At 36.6% G+C, this 19,494-nt stretch overlaps 2 protein-coding genes across 2 annotated transcripts; both read right to left on the bottom strand.

Annotated features, from left to right (window-relative positions):
• Positions 1 to 1,809: 1,809 nt before the first annotated feature.
• Positions 1,810 to 8,075, bottom strand: HMGN5 (high mobility group nucleosome binding domain 5; the record flags this gene model as incomplete). Its single annotated transcript, XM_027096694.1, has 6 exons — positions 7,924 to 8,075; positions 6,143 to 6,172; positions 5,570 to 5,599; positions 5,269 to 5,322; positions 3,201 to 3,350; positions 1,810 to 1,884 (listed from the first exon to the last, which is right to left on the bottom strand). Coding segments are annotated over exons 1-6 (354 nt in total), but the record flags the coding sequence as incomplete, so codon positions are not given.
• A 3,037-nt stretch (positions 8,076 to 11,112) lies between these two features.
• LOC113614846 (40S ribosomal protein S26-like) lies at positions 11,113 to 11,559 on the bottom strand. The gene has a single exon (XM_027096695.1). The coding sequence runs from the start codon at positions 11,535 to 11,537 to the stop codon at positions 11,190 to 11,192; it is 348 nt and encodes a 115-aa protein (XP_026952496.1). The 5' UTR covers positions 11,538 to 11,559; the 3' UTR covers positions 11,113 to 11,189.
• Positions 11,560 to 19,494: the final 7,935 nt, after the last annotated feature.

The following is a 19,494-nucleotide window of genomic DNA, read 5'->3' on the forward strand; positions in this document are numbered from 1 at the left end:
GTTCCTCAAAAAGTTAAACATAGAATTACTAAAATAATCCAGTGGTTCTACTCCTAGGTATATAACCAGGAGAAATGAAAACATACATGTACACAAATGTTCATAGCATTATTCCTAATTGACAAAACATGGAAACAACTCAAATATTCTTCAACAAACAATGTAGTACAATATATTATTCAGCCACAAAAAGAAATGAAATACTGATACATGCTACAACATGGGTGAACATGAAAAACTATGCTAAGTGAAAGAAGCCAGACACAAAAGGCCACATGTCACATGATTCCATTTATATGAAGTGTCCAGAATAGGCAAACCCATAGAGACAGAAAGTAAATTAACAGTTGCCAGAGACCAGTGGTGGTGCCGGTTGTGGGGAATGGACAGAGACAGCTAATTGGTACTTTGTTTCTTATTTTGGTGATGAAAATATTCTGTAACTAGATAGTGGATAGTGATAGTGGTTGCACAACATTGTGAATATAGTAAAACCACTGAATTGTATATTTTGAAACGGCTAAAATGGTGAATTTTATGTTATGTTTATTTTATCTCAGTGCAAAAAATTTTTTAATGTCTTTGTGAACCTCACAATAGAAAAACTGAAGCATTATAATATTTCACTAATTACATTTTTGGAGTTATAACAAACTACAATAATCTTTGAAGAGAATTTTTATTAAGATAAATCCAGTAAAATTTTTTGAATACACATATTGTCAGAACTGCCCTTCTGAAATAAACATTTGTATTTCTTTTAAAAATGGAATTACAATTTTATTTTTTCCCAAGCTAATATCAAAGTTATATTTGGGAAAGATAATTCTAATTCTTAGCATTACATGAAAATAGTTCACCTTCTTTATAAAAGTAACCTAGAGAACCACAAGAATGTTTGAGGAAACTCTTTTGGGATCTCTCCATTTTGTGAAATTATCATATATAGGAGTAAAATTAAAAGTCAAAGATTTAACACATAACTTACAGAAAAAGTGTATTCACTGACAAAGTTGAAAACATATTTTTTCTATATATTCCACTATTATAATTACAAAATTTATAGATAAAGGTTTCATGTTAGAAACTTTGTGACTAATAACCAGTATGAAGATGTTTTGAAATTAAATTGATGCTAAAGAAAAGCTGTGTTTATAAAATATTTGATAAAAATATTCATCTCTCTTAACATTACAACATGAAGGTACATATTACCAAATTATGAAACCATATAGGGCAGCTTTAAAAAACACTCTGAAACTCTACTTTTTTTCCATCTTCTTTTTTGACTTCTTTTCTTTCGGCTATTTCTTTTCCAATTTCAGCCTTGCTTTCATCTTCTTTTCCATCTCCTCCATCTTTCCTGTCTCCTTTTCCATTTTCTTCCTCTTTTCCTTCTTCCTTTTTTCCATCTTCTCCTTTCTCCTTTTCATCTTCCTTCTCATTTACACCTTTATCCCCCTTTCCATCTTCATCCTCTTTTCCATCTTCATTCTCTTTTCCATTTCCTTTCTGTTTTCTATCATCTCCCTTTTTTTCATCTTCTCCTTTATCTTTTCCATCTTCAGATTCTTTGCCATCTTCTCCTTTCCCTTTTCCATCTTCACCCTCCTTTTCATCTCCTGTGTCTTTCTTGTCTTCTTCCTCTTTTCCATCTTCTTCTTTCTCTTTTCCACCTTCATCTTCTTTTTCATATTCTTTCCCTCTTCCATCTTCTCCTTTCTCTTCTTCCTTGTTTTGATCTTCTCCATCTCCTTTCTGATCTTCTTTTTCATCTTCTTTTCCTTCTGCTGCCACTGTTCCTTTCTTTTCTCCTCTTTCTTCTTTGATATCTTCAATTTTTTCTTCTTTTATTTCCTCTATTTCTTTTTCAGAAGCTGATGTCTATATAGAGAGAGAAAAAAACCAAGATTATATTTGTAAATTTGGAACCATTTTCCCTAAATACTTAGGATTATATCTGTTTTATGGAAAAAATTATACTTCATCTATAAGAAAGTAATTTTCCTGTGGAAAAGGTCTCCTAAACAACACATCATAAGGAAACCTTATAAGAAATAGGATTAATTAAAGTATCTCCACACAAACATGCACAAATAGATATTTGGAACAATAAATTCGGGGAAACTTATTCATATAAATGATTTTCATTACAAATATGAGGAAACAGAGTAAATACAGAAAAAATGAGTAGCATGCATGTAAACAAAATATATTCCTTGAAGAAGTAATACATTTTATTTCTATAATGGTGAGATTTAGGTTTACTTTGTAAAAAGTTATGTGAAAAGTCTTCTACCATATATCATAGGATCACTTAGAAAAGATTTTCCCTACATGCATAAGTCTGGTTTATAGATTTGGCACTAAATCCCATTTTCATTTTTTTAACTACAGTACCTAGAAACATGGTATGCTAAATATGTAAAGCAAGACCTATTGGAAACATACATAATGATTTGTTTTGCAATCTGAAGAGGAAAGAAGAATCATATATGATCTTGCAAAGATATTTACAAATAGCCCATGTGCTGACAAAAGCAATAGAGGATTGGTCTATATTTAATAAGACAGTCATTAGATTATTAATAAGTCATAATCTCTGGCATTGTTCTATTAATATCAATGCTAACACACTGCTCTCACTACCCATACCTATAAATTCTCAATTTTAAATTTGTTTTCTTTCTTTTCCCCTTATATACCATTATACTAGATGCTATAAACAGAATGTTTGTGTCCTCCAAAATTCATATGATGAAACCTAATTTCCAATGTGATGATATTTGGAGCTGGGGCCTATGGGAGGTGATTAGGTCATCAGAGTAGAGCCCCCATGAAAGGGATTTATGTCCTTATAAAAGAGACCCCAGAGAGCTCTCTCACCCTTTCTATCATGTCAGGACACAGCGAGAAAACTGCCATCCATAAACCAGGAAGCATGTCCTCATCAGACACCAAAAATGCTGGTGCCTTGATCTTGGATTTTCCAGCCTTCATAACTGTGAGAAATAAATTTCTGTTGTTTATAAGCCACCCATCTGTGGTATTTTGTTACAGCAGCCTGGACAGACTGACACTATGAAGCCATACTCATTTAATGTTTCTCAATGTTTAAACTACAAGACAAACAAGATTTCTTCCAGTGGCACCCATTGTTAAACATCCAAATGGACAAAACTGTTAATATTGGAAGATACCTCTATAAGGTTGGTTTCTCCATTTTCAGCAGTTTCACTGTTGTATTCTTCTTTAACAACTTCTTTCTTGGTTTCAGCTATGGTTTTGGCTATGGCTTTGGCACTTGCATCTGTGTTTTTTCCCATCATATCATTTTTTGCCTTCATTTTCTGTCCAGCAAAACAAAACAATAAAAAAATAAATACACAATTTAACTGAGGTGTTGATTAAATGGCCTGTTATTTTACCAGCTGTTGTAATAATTTACGGAAAAGCTTTAAAATATCCATATAAACTTAATATCAACAAAATTATCACTTGACACTTTCAGTGTCATTATAAACCTGAAATGGTATTAAAATGAATAATATTCCTGATATGAATCAAAGAAAGTCTCTTTTAGGTGAGAAACAACAAGTTAGAATGCTGACCAGTGGCTACTCAGGGCCAATTGCTAGCATCAGGTTACACTTTGGTAAATTAACTTTCTTTGACTAGAGGGGACCAGTTTATCCCTGTCATGTCTAATAATTAGCAACAGGGTTTTTGACTGCTGAGCCTCCATTGGTAATAATTAAGAGAAATACTATGTTAGGGAGAGCAGCAATTTAGATATATTTGAAAGAGGTCACCTGGGGACATTAGTGATTCAATATTTGGGTCTACAAGTTTCTGAATGACTTGAATCATAATTTCTTTACCAAGAAAGCTCTTTGCCTAAGTGTGTATGTAGTAGAAAGAGCACTGGGTTCAGCATCCAGCAAACGTGTTTTAAATCTGGATCTGTTTCTTACTTGATGTGATCTTGAGCAAAAGCAGAAATCTCTTTGTGTTTATTTCTTCTTATGTAAAAGAGAGTAATACCACCTACCTACAAGGATGTAATAAGGAGCAAATGATAAAATATATGTGAAATTACTGTAGAAACTGTAAAATGCAATATAGATATGTTATTATTCTTTGAATACATGAGAAACTGAGAGCCAAGGAGCGTAAAGTGTTTTAAAGTCCATGATTCTATATTATCTGTTTTATTCTATCACTGTCTTTTATTTTGAAAGGAAATAAACAGTGTTTACTATTTTAACAACTTATAAATTGAGTACTTAATTTTATAAATAGTGACCAGGAAATGCAAAATAGAGAAAAACCAAAAAGAACTTTTCTCTTCAGTTGTCACTTACTATGATTACTAAACCTATGGCCATAGTTTTAGCAATATCTTTTTTTTTTTTTTTTTTTTTTCCGTACGCAGGCCTCTCACTGTTGTGGCCTCTCCCGTTGCGGAGCACAGGCTCCGGACGCGCAGGCTCTGTGGCCTCAGCTCACGGGCCCAGCCGCTCCGCGGCATGCGGAATCCTCCCGGACCGGGGCATGAACCCGCGCCCCCTGCATCGGCAGGCAGACTCTCAACCACTGCGCCACCAGGGAAGCCCCCTCCTAGCTTTAACATTTTATGATGTTAAGAATTCAACTTATCCTTAAAACATCAATCATATCTCAATAAACCAGTTCTAAAAATGAAATACGATCATATTATATTCACACATATTTACACATAAATAAATAAATATAAATATAGGGAGAAAGTGAACTTAATATTGAGGCTATTTCTAATGTCTTTAACCACAACATTAGAGTACAGAAGCCTATATGAGATCAACTATGTGAATTTGAAAATAATGTATGTGAAAGCACTTTGCAAACTGTAAAGTATTATCAAATGTTAGTTACTATTATTATCACAAAGCATTACTTTTGTTACTAGAGTTTACACCTTTTGTTTCCCCAGGAGTACTGGTATTATGACTATATGACGTCAAAAGCACGTATGTTTTATGGATCTAGCCAACTAAAATTTTGTTTTGTCTCTTCCTAATGAAAATGCCGAAACACAGCAGACAACCACAGAACACAAACAAATATTTCTGACTCAAAGGGCTGACATGTACCATATGGTATAATGTATAATGTAATATATCACTAACTGAAAAGAAAATAAAGCAAAATGATCAACTGTATGCCTTTCCGAAAAACTATTTCTGAAGAAAAGCAAGTTTCTCTCAACATTGTATGCTGAATATTTACCCTTGGAGTTGATGTTCTTTTGGACTTCAACTCTGGTGTAATGGGCACAGGCAACTGGGGGAAAAGAAAGAAGAAATCATAATTGAAGACAGATCACTAACAATGAAGTTCAGCCTCATAATTAAAATAAATGGGTATAGTTTAAATTGAACACTAACATAAAAACATTTCCTGGTGAGAAAGTTTTTCTTAAAACATCAAAAACAAATCTTGTATTAAATAACTAGTATTGTCTAGGACTCTCTGAATTTTAAAATTACATTTTACAATACATGGGCAGCTTTTTAAAAAGACTACTTACAGCAGACAGTCTGGCTGATCTTCTCTTTGGCTATAAGTTAAAAATAATTATTAGTTAAGAGAATTATGGATACAGAAAACTAGAAATATTTATATTGTGAAAATATTTAGTGTACCACTAAGTACACATTGTCATTAAGAAGCATTGTGTACTTGATTTAAAAATATCATAGTAAAAATATAAGTTTTGATTTTTCCCTCCTCTGGACCCTTCATACAGCTAAGGAAAAAAGAATCCCAAACTAAATTTCAATTGCTAGGCTAAAGGAACACAAAATGGCTAGTAACAAGGAGTATATTTATAAATGAAAATACAGCCCCTTCTTGCAAACTGACAAAGCAATTCTTTGGCTTAAAAGGAAGAAGCTCTCTCCAGATCTTAAGCACAAGGTCCTAAGTTCCATGGAGTTTGGAGTTTTCAATACCTACTATATTTCTGAGAGGGTTCACTGGCATACCATATTGGTACTCATATGGTACAAATATACTAACCAGCATTTAGTTTTTAGCTGCTTATGTGTCAAGTTTATAAACCAGGTGAATTTTTTCAGATTCTAAAACTAAAGAAACTCACCTCCTGCCTCATATCACCTTGATCTGCAGCCTATACAGGGGAGAAAACCACACAGAAATAAGGTCATCGATATAAACATATACTGATATATCCGAAAATATTGCCTATAGATTGCAGTTGCAATATAACAGCTTTACTTTTTCCTGGATTCCTGCTCAAGTAGCCACATGTTAGTGCCTAGTAGCCTGCTGTCTACTAAAGTGCAAATTTGCACCAAGATGTAAATGAATTCCCAAGACATAAGTTTATACAACTGATAGTCAATTTCATCATTTTGTGTAAATTGCATTTCCTAAAAACAAATCTTTTTAATTTTAAAATCCACCTGTTGTAGCCAGGGTTAAAGCCAAAAAGTGTGGGAGCGGGCAGAATGAAGGCAGAGCTTCATGCAATCTCCCTGTCCGTTTAGCTTTATGCTCGAGATGCAATTGTACTTATCTGATCCTCTCTTCTAAATGGACTATTCTCCCCTCCAAGTTGTGCATACAACTACAACCCCCACAATGCCCTGGTGTGGGGGAACCCTCTTTGTTACAACGTCAATGCGTTATTCTGAGAAGCCGGCTGCGGATTTTAAAACTTCCCGCCACTACCTGCTACAAGGTTGCTGTCAGCTCTGTAAAATAGCAAGACCCATTGCACAAGCCTAGAAAAGGGCAGCGGCGGGAATCTCAGGCAGGGGGATGCTGATTATAAACCATTGCTTTCCGTATCTGAGCAGCCCTTTAGCCTGGGAATTATCGAGCTATTGCACGAGTCATACAGCCCCAGAGGACCGGGGAATTTCAGTCTTGTTCCTATGTTCTAAAAATATGGAAGGCGGACGAATAGATAGGAATAGTACCAAAACAATCATAACGCCTTACTTAACACAGTGTTTTACAATTTTATCAAGCAACGAAACAGCAATCGATTTCACTTCTAAGGGAACTCCCCCCCACCCCCAAAAAAAAAAAAAAAAAAAAAAAAACACCGAGCGTGAATTTATTTCCCGTCCAAGAGAGAAACCACGATCTTTTAAGTGAGGGTTTGCAGGAGACTTGTAGCCCTTGAATAGCTCATATCAATTCTGCGCGTCCAAAGTGAACAAATCCATGCTACCCTAACATCAGCAATAGTTTATCTGACGCATTTCCCTTGTCATCCTTCCATCTTTAGACAGTGAGTGAGCTTGGAGAGTCCCAGATCTCTCAGCTCCAAAGTTGCTAATTACAGCTGTGAATCTCTCCCTTCTCTAGGACAGTTTGAAGTCTGCGCCGCCTAATGGCACAGGATTACCATTGCATAGCCATCTGGCATGACAAGAAGCGGAGGAGGGAAAAAAAGGAAAAAGAAAACGGGAAGAACAAAGGCAAATACGGGAGAAAGCCATGGCTTTCGTTCCCCCAAACTGGACGGTTCCCGGAGAAAAGCTGGAGGCTGAGGAGGAAACTAGTGCCTGGAAGTGTGGTTGGGAGAAGTCTTCTCCAATAGGGTAAACGGAGGAAGGGGTGGTGGGGTAGGAAGCGACAGCACAGCGCTATGACTGTTTGTAATTCAGCATGGAGACACCTCTCAAGTGATTCTTAGCCTTAAACAAAATAAGTCAAAAGTGAACTACTAGTTGCGTGAGAGACCATCCTCAACCTTACACCAACCGATACCTGCCCTTCCCTCCCCTTCCATTCAGCACATCACAAAATCAAACTAGAAGTCAAAATGCTTTTTTAAAAAAATCTCTGCCGATTAGGAAATATGTATTTCAGTCTCTAATCCCCCTTCTATCTTCCTATTTCACTTACCTTTCTTTTGGGCATTGTTGCAGCTCTCTAGAGGAGATCTTAACAGCAGGAAAAAAGCCGAAAGCAGTCTCTACCCGACAGCTCAGAGAGCAACTGAGTTTTCAATGAATGAACTAATTGCAGCACGACCTGTGCTCGCCTCCAAAAAAAAAAAAAAATCCCTCGTTATTGGCAACATTAAACGCACCAGACGCAACCAAACTACGTGAATGGTTAGTAGGAGTGGGAGCCAAATTGGAGTGACAGGCTGTCAGGCCAATAAGAGGAGGTGACCATCCCAGGGGGCGTGGCCCACGGACTTGCCCGAAGCCCTTGTACGCTGCCAGCTCCGACCGCTGGTGGGGTAGAGGAGCCCCCAGACTTCGTGGATGCAAAGTGCTGAAGCATAAAACCGGCGGGAAGGCTGGAATTGTCTTGATCGGTTTTTTTTGTTGTTGTTGTTTTCCTTTTATGTAGTAATGACAGGCGAAAGTCATTGCACTTGCTTTCTCCACGGTCTCTAAAAGCCCCACTTTACTTCCTGGAGACAAAGTGCTTTAGAGACATTATTGAACCTAGGCTCCAGTCTTTCCATTCTACCTTTGGCAGAAGGATGTAGATGAACTGAGAGGAGCACTCATTCAGAAAGTAGAAAAGAGTGGAGCTGTTTCTCAGGTTGTGGGAACTTTCCGCCAAAGCAGAATTGTAGTACTGGCAGGATCAGGGTGCCAAACGGCGCGTCTCCCGCAGATGGAGAGCAACAAACTGGGAGCTGTAAGAGGAGGAGGAACCTGAAGGTGGGGACATTTAATAGATACCTTTATCCCACTTGGTGGTAGTCCACCAGGAATTCAATGGGACCCCGCGTGAGGTTTGTAATACCAGAGGTCTATCCCGAGGAAAAGTGCTGATACAATGGCTTATGAATCCAAAGGTGGCATTTAGTGAAGGGATTAGGGAAGGTGCCATACATGAAAATGTTTGGGACTCAAGAGCCTGGACTCGGATAAAGCAATTAAAGCACTCACCTCTGGTGCAAATTTAAGAATGTGCCCCAGACTCAGGAGATTAGGATGAGGCAATTGAGGTGAACCATACAAGTGCAGGGCAGGATCTTGATTTTATTTAAAATTGATATTTTGTTCATCATGGACTTTTTTTTCCATTAGTTAGGTTTTAAAATAGTGCTTTAAAAATTTATCTTCATTATCAAGTTTTGGGGTGACTCATAACTTGTGCCTAAGGAGAGTGCCCCCTAACATCACCCTAGTCCTAGCCATCATTAGGTGGCTTTCTACTCTAAAAGAGGCTTCTATCTGCGTTCCCAAGTTAGTTCCTGAGACCTAAAGTTTGTGAGAGTGTGGGTGAGGATTCGTGAATGAGGTACTTGAGGATATTTATGCGTAAAAATGTAGGATCCTGAAGCACCTTTTCAGAATGCCTTACTTTGGATTTTGTAACAGCTAATTGGGTTTAAACTTGTTTCAACCACAGCCGAAATCCCTATGCTGGAAGGTTAATCAAAAAAAGGAAATTAACCCTTTGAACAGTTACTTAAAGGAATAAACTCATTTGTGTTCATGTGGATTAAAACATTGCAATCATCAGTTTTAAAACTATTCATAGCTGTTTTAGAATACCAAACCATCCCTTCAAACTAAAATACAGCCTAACAGAAGAACCCATCATTTTTACCTTTACACATTCTTCCCCAGCACCTACAGTGTGGAATTAAACAGATCAGGTAATAGAGACTGTTTGCAGCTCAATTTCCCTCCTCCAACCTCATATTACATTCTGATTCAAGTAGGTAAATCAGAAAGACATTTAAATGGCTTCCTTTTCCCACAGTTATTGGGATCATCCCTAGATTCCCTAGATGCCTCTTTAACTCTTATGGTGAAGGCATTACTGAGTGAGACTAGATATGTTTCAATCGTTTTATTTTCCAAGAGTTAGAAAGTAAACATAAAATTTGGGTTCAATATAAGGATTGCTTCATAAGGATAAGGAGAAACATGAAGAGAATGAAAAATGTGTCAACACTGGAACACACTCAACAAATTCGTATTTAGCATTATTTTGTGAGTTGGATTTTGTTTTTATAGCCTAGCCTATGAAACTGCAAAACGCTGTGGTATGCAAAGTTGCATTACATGGTTTCTGCCCTTAAGAATTTTTATAATTGTGTAGGATAAAGCAAGCAGATGCAAACATTTGTAAATCAAGGTTGCTTGCATCATGTGAGTGGTACAATCTAAGTTCAATAATAAAACAGACGAGAACTATGGTTTAGGACTGACATCACTGGAGAAGGTTTTTGTTGAGGAGGTAGTATTTGACTTGGCTCTGAACAGTTGGATAGACTGTTATAGCAAATGCAGAGGCAGGAAAACTTTGTACTTTTTCAGGGAACAGAATGACTAGTCCAGGTGGATTGAAATAAATGATCGTGAGGAGTCTTGGGAGGTAAGGCTTAGTTTGGAGGCAAAGAAGAAACGTGCAGGTCAGTGGGGTCTAAGATTCCTCTTAAGTTTGTGAGCAATTTTCTTTTTTGGTCCATTTGCCTTCCTTGCAGTCTAACCTGTTGCATCTGTGATTTATGTCCTATTAGATTGAAACAATAGTCATGCATGCATACAAAAATTTTCTAAGGTTGAAACATTTCTCTAATTCCTGACCCCCACCACCATGTTCTTTTTTCCAACCATTAACCAGGATAGTCTTTTGTAGAAACCAACCTGCCCTAGGCTTTTTGCCTTTGCTATATTTTTACCTCCGATTGCAGCCCCATTGTCTTATATCTCTGCTTATCAAATGTCTATCAAACTGTTCAGACCCAAATCAAATATCACTTCTTTGACAAAAGCCTTATCCAATCATTTCAGCCCTAAAAGATTCTATCTTCTTATTACACTATAGAATTTAAATTGTACCACTCATATGACACAAGCAAGCTTTGATATTTTCTATTTTCTCCCCAACCACTCAGTCATATAACTTCACGTTGATTTAAAATTTTATATACTTATTTTTCCTTACCTAAATATTTTCTTAGCACATTACACTCTACATATCTCCTATAGAATTTACTAACTTTAAAAACTATTTTTCTAAAATTGATAAATTATTCCTTAAGTAATTTTTTTGTTTAATTGTCAAAGAGAGAAGTTTTTTGGCTCATTAAAAAAATACATTGGCTTATTTCTCTTTTTTTTAAAGTATAATTTCCACTTTATTGTCTTTCCAGGGAACAGTATTTCTTTAGTCTTTAAGGACTTAGCTCCTTACATGGGCTTTGGTGAAGGTCGTGGGGCTGCACCTGCAGGTCTAAATCGGGATGGAGGTGTTCGGTCCTTCCGGGCTTTCCGAGAACGATTCCTGACTACCTTGCTGTGAATGGCACAACTCACGCAGTAATGCAGTTTCACATACAGCTTGGGAAGCACATAGGCGTCGAAAACAATTGCTTCGGAAATGTCCCTAAAGGCTGTGGCCTCTATGATGTTCCGAATGACGAACTTCTTAATAGCCTTAACCTTGGGCACGCAACGGGCACAATTGGTACAACGAATAGGCTGCACGTGGCCGCGGCCCTTTTTGGCATGACCATTGTTCCTTCTTTTCTTGGTCATCTTGGAAGCGAGGAGGCAACAGAGGAGCTATTTCTCTTTTTTAAATTATTTATTCATGACTATGAATGTTAATTGCTGGATAATTCTCTACAGGGCTCTCTAATTTCTCCTGGGTATTAAGAATGCCTACTGCCATCCTCAAAACTTACAGAGACTGTAGCATGCCCATTTAGTAACCACTGGGAAATGACACAGGAAGATATGAACAATTATAAATGGAAGACACCAACATTAAATTGTTTGAGACAGAGAATCCAAAAGAAAGTAGTAAGTATTTATGAGAAAAGGGATGTTAGGCAGTTAAGGTAAAAGAGGTCATCAAATGTTCTATATATTCTAGCTTAAAATGATATATATGTTGCATAATTCAAAGTATTTCTCCATATACAGCTTTGCATGCAATGGGATCTCAAAAATACTGATTGATTAGTAATGAATATCTTCTTTTCCATATTAAATTATGTTTAATTTTGGCCTCATCCATTACCATTATTATTATTATATTTCTAAAAAATGAAAAAAAGTCAGAAAACTACCTACTATTGTTTGAAAATAATGAGGTAAGGCTTCCATTATATAATTAAAATCTGGTTTTTAAATACATTGTCACTTGGTATTTTCACAGGGAAAAATAAATGGTAAGACTACAGTGAGCCAAAATACATAAATACACTTATTTTGAGCCTTATATAGGATTGATCTGAGGAATTTGCTTAGATTGATGACAGCACTTACCTGAGACTCTGGAAAAATTATAATCCTGAAGACCCAAAGCTTCCCGTATCCTATGTTTATTCACAGCAGGCTAGAGATTAATAAAATAGTGAATTATTGAGCAATCCCTGATATGAAGGATCTGGAAAGTATGTTTCCAAAGGTAAAAATAAATAAGGCTGCTTTCTAGGGGAAAAAGGAATATAATACACTTTTATGATTTTAATTGCAAAATGTCTACCTATTTTTAAAATAATTATTTGAGGAAATCCTATTTTTAGGCTCTCAGATCTTAAAGCTTAAAGGAGGCTGTTGAAGATTTTTTAGTTTAATGCCCTTGGAATACAGATGAATAAACTGTAGTCCAGGGAGTTAAATGACATGCCCAATTTCATCTATTGAATGCACAGCAGGCTTTTTTGGTTTTGTACTAAAAAATGTATCTATGGTTGTGATATTAACAATTATACAACTTATACAGAAATGTTAGTAACTATGTGGCATATTTGGTAAATATAAATTTTGTTCAATTGCTGGCCATCAGCCTACTTCAGATACTTTTTTTATGCTTATTCACTGGATCCTCCATTCATCTATAATCTTAAACTTGAATTCTCTAGTAATTTTCAATTACCTCAAGAAAATAGAAAACTTAGGGAAGAGAAATTCTACTTTCACGTTTTCTTCTTTTTCCTTTTTGGTCTAAGGTAATTCCAAGGAATGTGGGTTTTTCTCCTAGAACTTGACAAATACTTGCCTATGCTATCCTCTTTCTTTTGCCAGCAAAGAAGTTTTCAAATAAAATTGCAGATGAGCTTTCTCTTTGACTAAAATTATTAAAAGATTTCCAACTTCCAGTAGGTGTCCTCATTTATTTGAAGAGTTTCAAAGTTTCTCACTTTAGGGATAAAGGCTTCTGGTTCCCTTAAACTTACTAAATTCTATCTATTGAACTTTTTTTTTAATAAATTTATTTAGTTTTGGCTGCGTTGCGTCTTCGTTGCTGTGCGCGTGCTTTCTCTAGTTGCGGCGAGCAGGAACTACTCTTCGTTTTGGTGTGCAGTGACTTCTCTTGTTGCGGAGCATGGGCCCTAGGCGCACAGGCTTCAGTAGTTGTGATGTGTGGGCTCCAGAGCGCAGGCTCAACAGTTGTGGCACAGGGGCTTAGTTGCTCCACAGCATGTGGGATCTTCCCCATCCAGGGGTCGAACCCATGTCCTCTGCATTGGCAGAAGGACTCTTAACCACTTCCCATCCAGGGAAGTCCTATCTATTGAACTTAATTTGTGGTTTGGTATGGTTAATATCTGTTTTTGCATGAAATATGAAACTTTTAAAATCTTAATTATTTTTAAATATTTTACCATCAGCTTTATATTACAGAAGCATAGATGTTAGTCCATAGCCTATAAACTACTAAATGTATATTGGGACACTTCTACAAGTTGTGTGAATATCATGGTATGCTAACACAGTGGCATCTTTAGTTTAAAACAATTATCTTTTGGCTTTATGTAACTTAATTTATCTTAATGCTCCAGGCTTCTTCTATCTCATTAGAAAGCTCACTAATGCTGGTTATCCTTGTAAAAATAATTTATTAAAAAAGAATTAACAGGGAATCCTCGGAAGTCCCGTGGTTAAGACTTGGTGCTTTCACTGCCGTGGGCTAGGGTTGGATCCCTGGTTGGGGAACTAAGATCCCAGAAGCCATGCAGCACGGCCAAAAAGAAAACAAAATTAATAAAAAACTTGATAAATACTCCACGCTGCCCATATGAGACTACAACCTATTTTCAAGAAGAGATAGATCAGTTTTTTGGTGTAGTCCAACTGTCCATCAATGAGGGTTGATTAGAAACAATCACCTTTCACAGAGAAAATAGTGGTGACCTGTCAAATAGGTTGTGCATCGAAAACAAATGTATTCACTACTAAAAAATTCAATTTAGTATACTGATACCATTTTAATCAGAGGTTAAAGTTAAATGCTGGATTTTTAAGATGCTCATAGAAATGATTCTCTTAACTTTGTGTCATGCTAGGTTTTTTTCCCTCACTTTTCTGTTTCTGGCCTTATATATCAGATTGCTCTATAATAAGCACCATGTAACCCTCCAAATTGTTTTATTTTATTGTAAATTACTTGAAGCCATCAACTAAAACTCATTTAAATTTAGACATATTTGAAGTGTGATAACATAAAGTTGAAACTAGTTTTCTTCAATTTTCAAACTGTAGATATAAATGTTCTGATGAAGTAGTGAACATCAAGTCAATTTTTGTTTTGGGAAATTGGCAACTATGTTATTGTACTCACTAAATGTATATGCCTTCAAGAGGATAAATGAACAAATAGCTGTACAACAAAGGTGCTAAAATGCTTTACAGCATACAGCAAAGGAAGAAAGAGTGCAGGGAGGAAGAGAGAAAAGAAGATCCACTGGAGAAGAACCATTAAAAAATTACCTCTTAAGAGTCATTGTGGGAGAATTATTTATACACATCTCTGTGTTCTTAAATTCTAAGGACATGGTGGAAAACATTTAATGCAAGGTTTTCCCTATTATTTTTAAAGGAATCATTCTTTGTTTTTGTTTGTTTGTTGCTATCTTGTTTTTATTGTCAGTCTATGTTCAATTAGTTTGTCAAACAATAGCTGACATGCTTCATTCATTTCCCATTTACTTAAAACCTAGGAAATTATAATTTATATTGAAGTGAATAACCATTCAAGCAAATGGGCATGCTCAATTTTTACACATTTTAGTGACAATAGTGTAAGTTTACATATATTCATTATTTTAAATAAACTAAACATATCTTTGGAATTTCTTCCCTTGGTTTCAGGGTTAAATTGTCTAAATGAAAATAAGAAGATATTTTTAAATATATGCCCATAGTTATTTGTTGGATTATATATTGTTTAGTCTATTTCATGTATGGATTCATTGCTGATTCAAATTGAAGGGAAAATAGAATTATTTCTTCAGTCTCCTTTTTTTTTAATGTTCTAGTCCACTTCTAAATATACTGTAACATTAATTGCCATTCAGCACTTGATTTCTCCTGTATAAGGTCCACACTGGAGATTTTTAGAAAGTAATAAAATACATGCTATTTTGGTTCATGTGGTATGTTTTGTTCTGTGAAAAATATTATTTGTGTAACTCTTAAAAACAGAAACATCGGGCTTCCCTGGTTGCACAGTGGTTGAGAGTCCATCTGCCAATGCAGGGGACACGGGTTCGTGCCCCGGTCTGGGAAGATCCCACGTGCTGCGGAGCGGCTGGGCCCGTGAGCCATGGCCACTGAGCCTGCGCATCCGGAGCCTGTACTCCGCAATGGGAGAGGCCACAACAGTGAGAGGCCCATGTACCGCAAAAAAAAAAAAAAGAAACATTATTTTTTGAGTTTATGCTAATTTTTACCCATAAAAGTACTATCCTGTTATATTTAATCATATTAATTTCATATTTAAAATAACTGTGGCAGGATAATTTCTTTAAATATTAATTTGTATTTTGTTTCCATTTCAAGAATTTAGCAAAATCTTTGTTTCCTCCCCTCAGCCATTTGCTGATGGCTATGCTTTGAGAATTACACTGGCTGAGATCTCAGAATTTGTGGAACTTGTTTATCAAAGGGAGGAAGGGGTCCCAAAGAATAGAAGAGAGAGAAAGAACCATACTGTAGGAGACTTTGAACTTTCCTCAAAGCAGAGGCGGTGACAGGGGATGGAATAGTGAGACCAGACACTATTTGAACATAGTGTCCCAGATTAAAATGTGGCTGTGGGATGCCCAATTAAGTAGTAGGAATACTGTAAGAGGGGTATTTCTGAGAATGGTTGGAACAGAAGCTCCTCAGAGACAGGCAGCAAGAATCAGCACTGGAGAGCAGCACCATTTTATACTCTCACCAATGCAGACGCATGACCACTTCTTTTACTCCCAAACTTATACCAACCTTGATAAGGATATCTTAGGAGTTTTATGACTTGTTGAATTTTCCTAGATTCAGGGATATTTGTGATTTATTGAAGGACATCATTCTAGATACAAGATCAATAGAAATGCCATAAAGTTCACTATCAGCATCTTAGGAAGACCATGTGGTAATGTTGCCCAGAAGCATTTAACTTGAGTGCAAAGTTTTTGAGCTGACATTTTCAACCAATTATTCTGTACAATGGGCTCCCAGTTTACTCTACAACTTTGGTGTCCTTCACAGAGTGCCTCACACAAGGCTATGTGTAACCATCTGCCATTCATTCATATCTGATAAGTTATTTCCAACTACTGATGGATGACTATAAGGTTTCCGTGGTGGAAGATCTCTTGGGGTTAAGTGGCCTCTGCTACCCCATATCATCCAGGTTTGCATGACAATGTGTCCATCCAGAGGCTCTGATTACCTATTACATGGATGTTTTGTACGTGGATTGCCACCAGAACACTGCCTAATGCATCAGAGATGAGCTGCACTTTCTGATTGGTCTGATTATTCCAAGTTGTAATGACTGGTCCCTTGGACACAAGGTGATGGGTGCCCTCAAGCTTATCTCTCTAAATAAAAAGAATTCTCCAAGTAGCCCCATGGAGAAGCCACTTCTAGGAGTTCTGATCAGCAGCCTCTACTGAGGCCCCAGCCAATAGCCAGATATGTGAATGAATGAACCTTCAAATGGTTTTACCCCTCAGGCTTTGAGTATTCCAACTGAGGCCTTAAACATTTTTTAACAAAAACAAGAAATTCTTGTTCTGTCCTTTCCAAATTCCTAACCCTAGGAGTCTGTGAGAATAATAAAATGGTTGTTGTTTTGTGTCTCCAAGTTTGAGGGTATTTGTTACTCAGCAAGAGTTAACTATAATATAAGTTGGTACCTATAAGTGGAGTGCTGCTATAACAAAAAACAAAAATGTATGGCATAGGCTTTAAGACAAAGCAGTAGATGGAAGGGCCTTGGAGAGAGTAATAGAAAAAGCATACAGGGCCTTAAAGGGGATGTTGGTAAAGGCTTAAAGAAAATCAGAAGCTGATGGAAAAGGAGCTCTGCTTATGTATTAGCAGAAAGTCAGCGATGCTCTTCTATGGTAACATGGAAAATAGGAAATATACCTAATAAACTTGATGATCTATGTACATATAGAGATATACAGGCAAATAATTGAAAGGGGCTTCTGCCTTTTTTCACTGAATATAAAACATGTGGAAGGGGAGATGTGAGCTAAAGAATTAACTTTTATTATAAAGAATGTAGGACTTCTTGAATTTGAAAATAATAGTCTATTTTGTCCAGCTTCTCCAGTGAGTCTCAAATTAGTAAAGGCTTTAGGCCAAAGATCAAAACCAGATTGGAAGTGTTAACTCTGTTGTTAGAACTTCAAAATGAAGTAAGGCAGCTCCTCCTAGAATCTTTCAGATAGACAAAGGCCTTCTAAGGATCTTAAGGACATACCTTACAGACCCTTTTTGCTAAACAATAAGGCATATAAGAATTTTAAGGTAGTTACCCCACAGCAGTCTTTAGAGGGAGCCAAAGCTAGAGAAATCTCTTTTGTTATGGCTTTTGTTTAATGGAGTGGTTTACAAATTAGTATAAAAAAGCCCAGAGTTTTTCAAGGAATTGTATCAGCTTCGATTGAAAGGGATAGAGAGAGTAGTACAAAATGAAGTCCTTTGGACTCCATGAGGAAGCAGGCTGAGAAAACTACTCAGCTGCAAATATGAGCTTTTTTGTTTTTTTAATGAAACAAGAAAAGATGACTCAGAGGGTTGAACCAAGCAACCAGAGGGTAGAATGATGAGTGGTAGAGAGCAATGTCAAAGCAGCAGGACAGAAGAAGGAACTGGCAACATGTTCACATTAGATTTCAGAGTTGTTAAGGACCAGTGATTGCTGAATTCTTTTCATTTCTCCCTCCTTTCATTTCCATCAGAATGTCTATAGTGATTAGGCTAGTCCTCCCCCACAATTGTATGTTGGGTATATGGAGTAGATAACTTGCAACTTTAGTTTGCATATCTTCATTACAAGAGATACTCAAGGAACTATACCCAAAAAACCAAATCTGAGGATCTTCATCTATACCTGGACCTGATTTAGAGAAAGAAATCTTGTAGTTAACCTGCTGTCATAATGGGGTTAGATTTGGAGAAGAGGATTAGTATATTTTGCATGTGGGAAAGATGTTAATTGTTGTAACCAGTGGGCAGATTGTGGCAGATTGTATTTTCCAAAGTTGACTAGAGCAATATCTCCCATACTACATACTCTTCCTAAAATGTGACTTTGATATTTCTTCCATCAAGAGCTGGGTCTAAGATACCTTCTGGTATCACTTACATGTGAAATCTTTAAAAAAAGAAAAGCTGAACTTTTAGAAACAGTGAGTAGAATGGTGGTCATCAGGGGCTGCTGGCAGTGCGTGAGGATGAGGAGATGCTTGTCCAAGTGCAGAAACTTCTGGTTATTAAGATGGATAAGTTTTAAGGATCTAATGTCCAGCATGGTGACTATAGTTAATAATACTGTGATGTACACCTGAAATTTGCTAAGAAAGTAGATCTTAAGCATTTTCACCAAAAAAAGGTAACTGAGCAGGTGATGTGTGTTAATTAACTTGATTGTGGTAGTAATCATTTAGCAATGTATACATATATCATATCATCACATTGTATACTTTAAATATACAATTTTGTTAATTATATATCAATAAAGCTGTGGGGGAAGGGTGAAAAAAAAGAGCTGGGGTCTATGCTTCCTCCTATTTAATCTGAGTGAGCTTGTAACTATAGCACAAGTGATGCTGTGTGACTGCCAAGGCTAGAACATAAAAGGTGATAGAGCTTCAACTTGTGACTTTTGGGACACATGCTCTCAGAACCCAGCCACCATGCTGTTGATGTAATCTAAGCAGGTACATGAAGAGGTTACACGTTCTAGCAGGCAATCCCAGCTGAGATCAGAGGTCACAGTCCGTGTCAATTGCCAAGCATGGGAGTGAGTGAGGCTTCAGGTGATGTTAGGCCTCAGCCTTTGAGTCTTCCCAGCTGATGCTCCAAACACTGTGGAGCAAAGATAATCCATCCCTGATGTATCTTTTCCAAATTCCTAAATCACAGAATCTGTGTACATAATAAATAAGTTGTTGCATACCATTAAATTTGGATTGTTTGTTACATAGCAACAGTGACTGGAACAGGACCTATCAATAGCCAGTACTCTTTATTCCTAAAC

The sequence above is a fragment of the Aethalodelphis obliquidens genome, unplaced genomic scaffold (assembly GCF_003676395.1).
Source record: "Aethalodelphis obliquidens isolate GAN/ISIS:26980383/991018 unplaced genomic scaffold, ASM367639v1 scaffold106, whole genome shotgun sequence".
Taxonomy (NCBI): domain Eukaryota; kingdom Metazoa; phylum Chordata; class Mammalia; order Artiodactyla; family Delphinidae; genus Aethalodelphis; species Aethalodelphis obliquidens.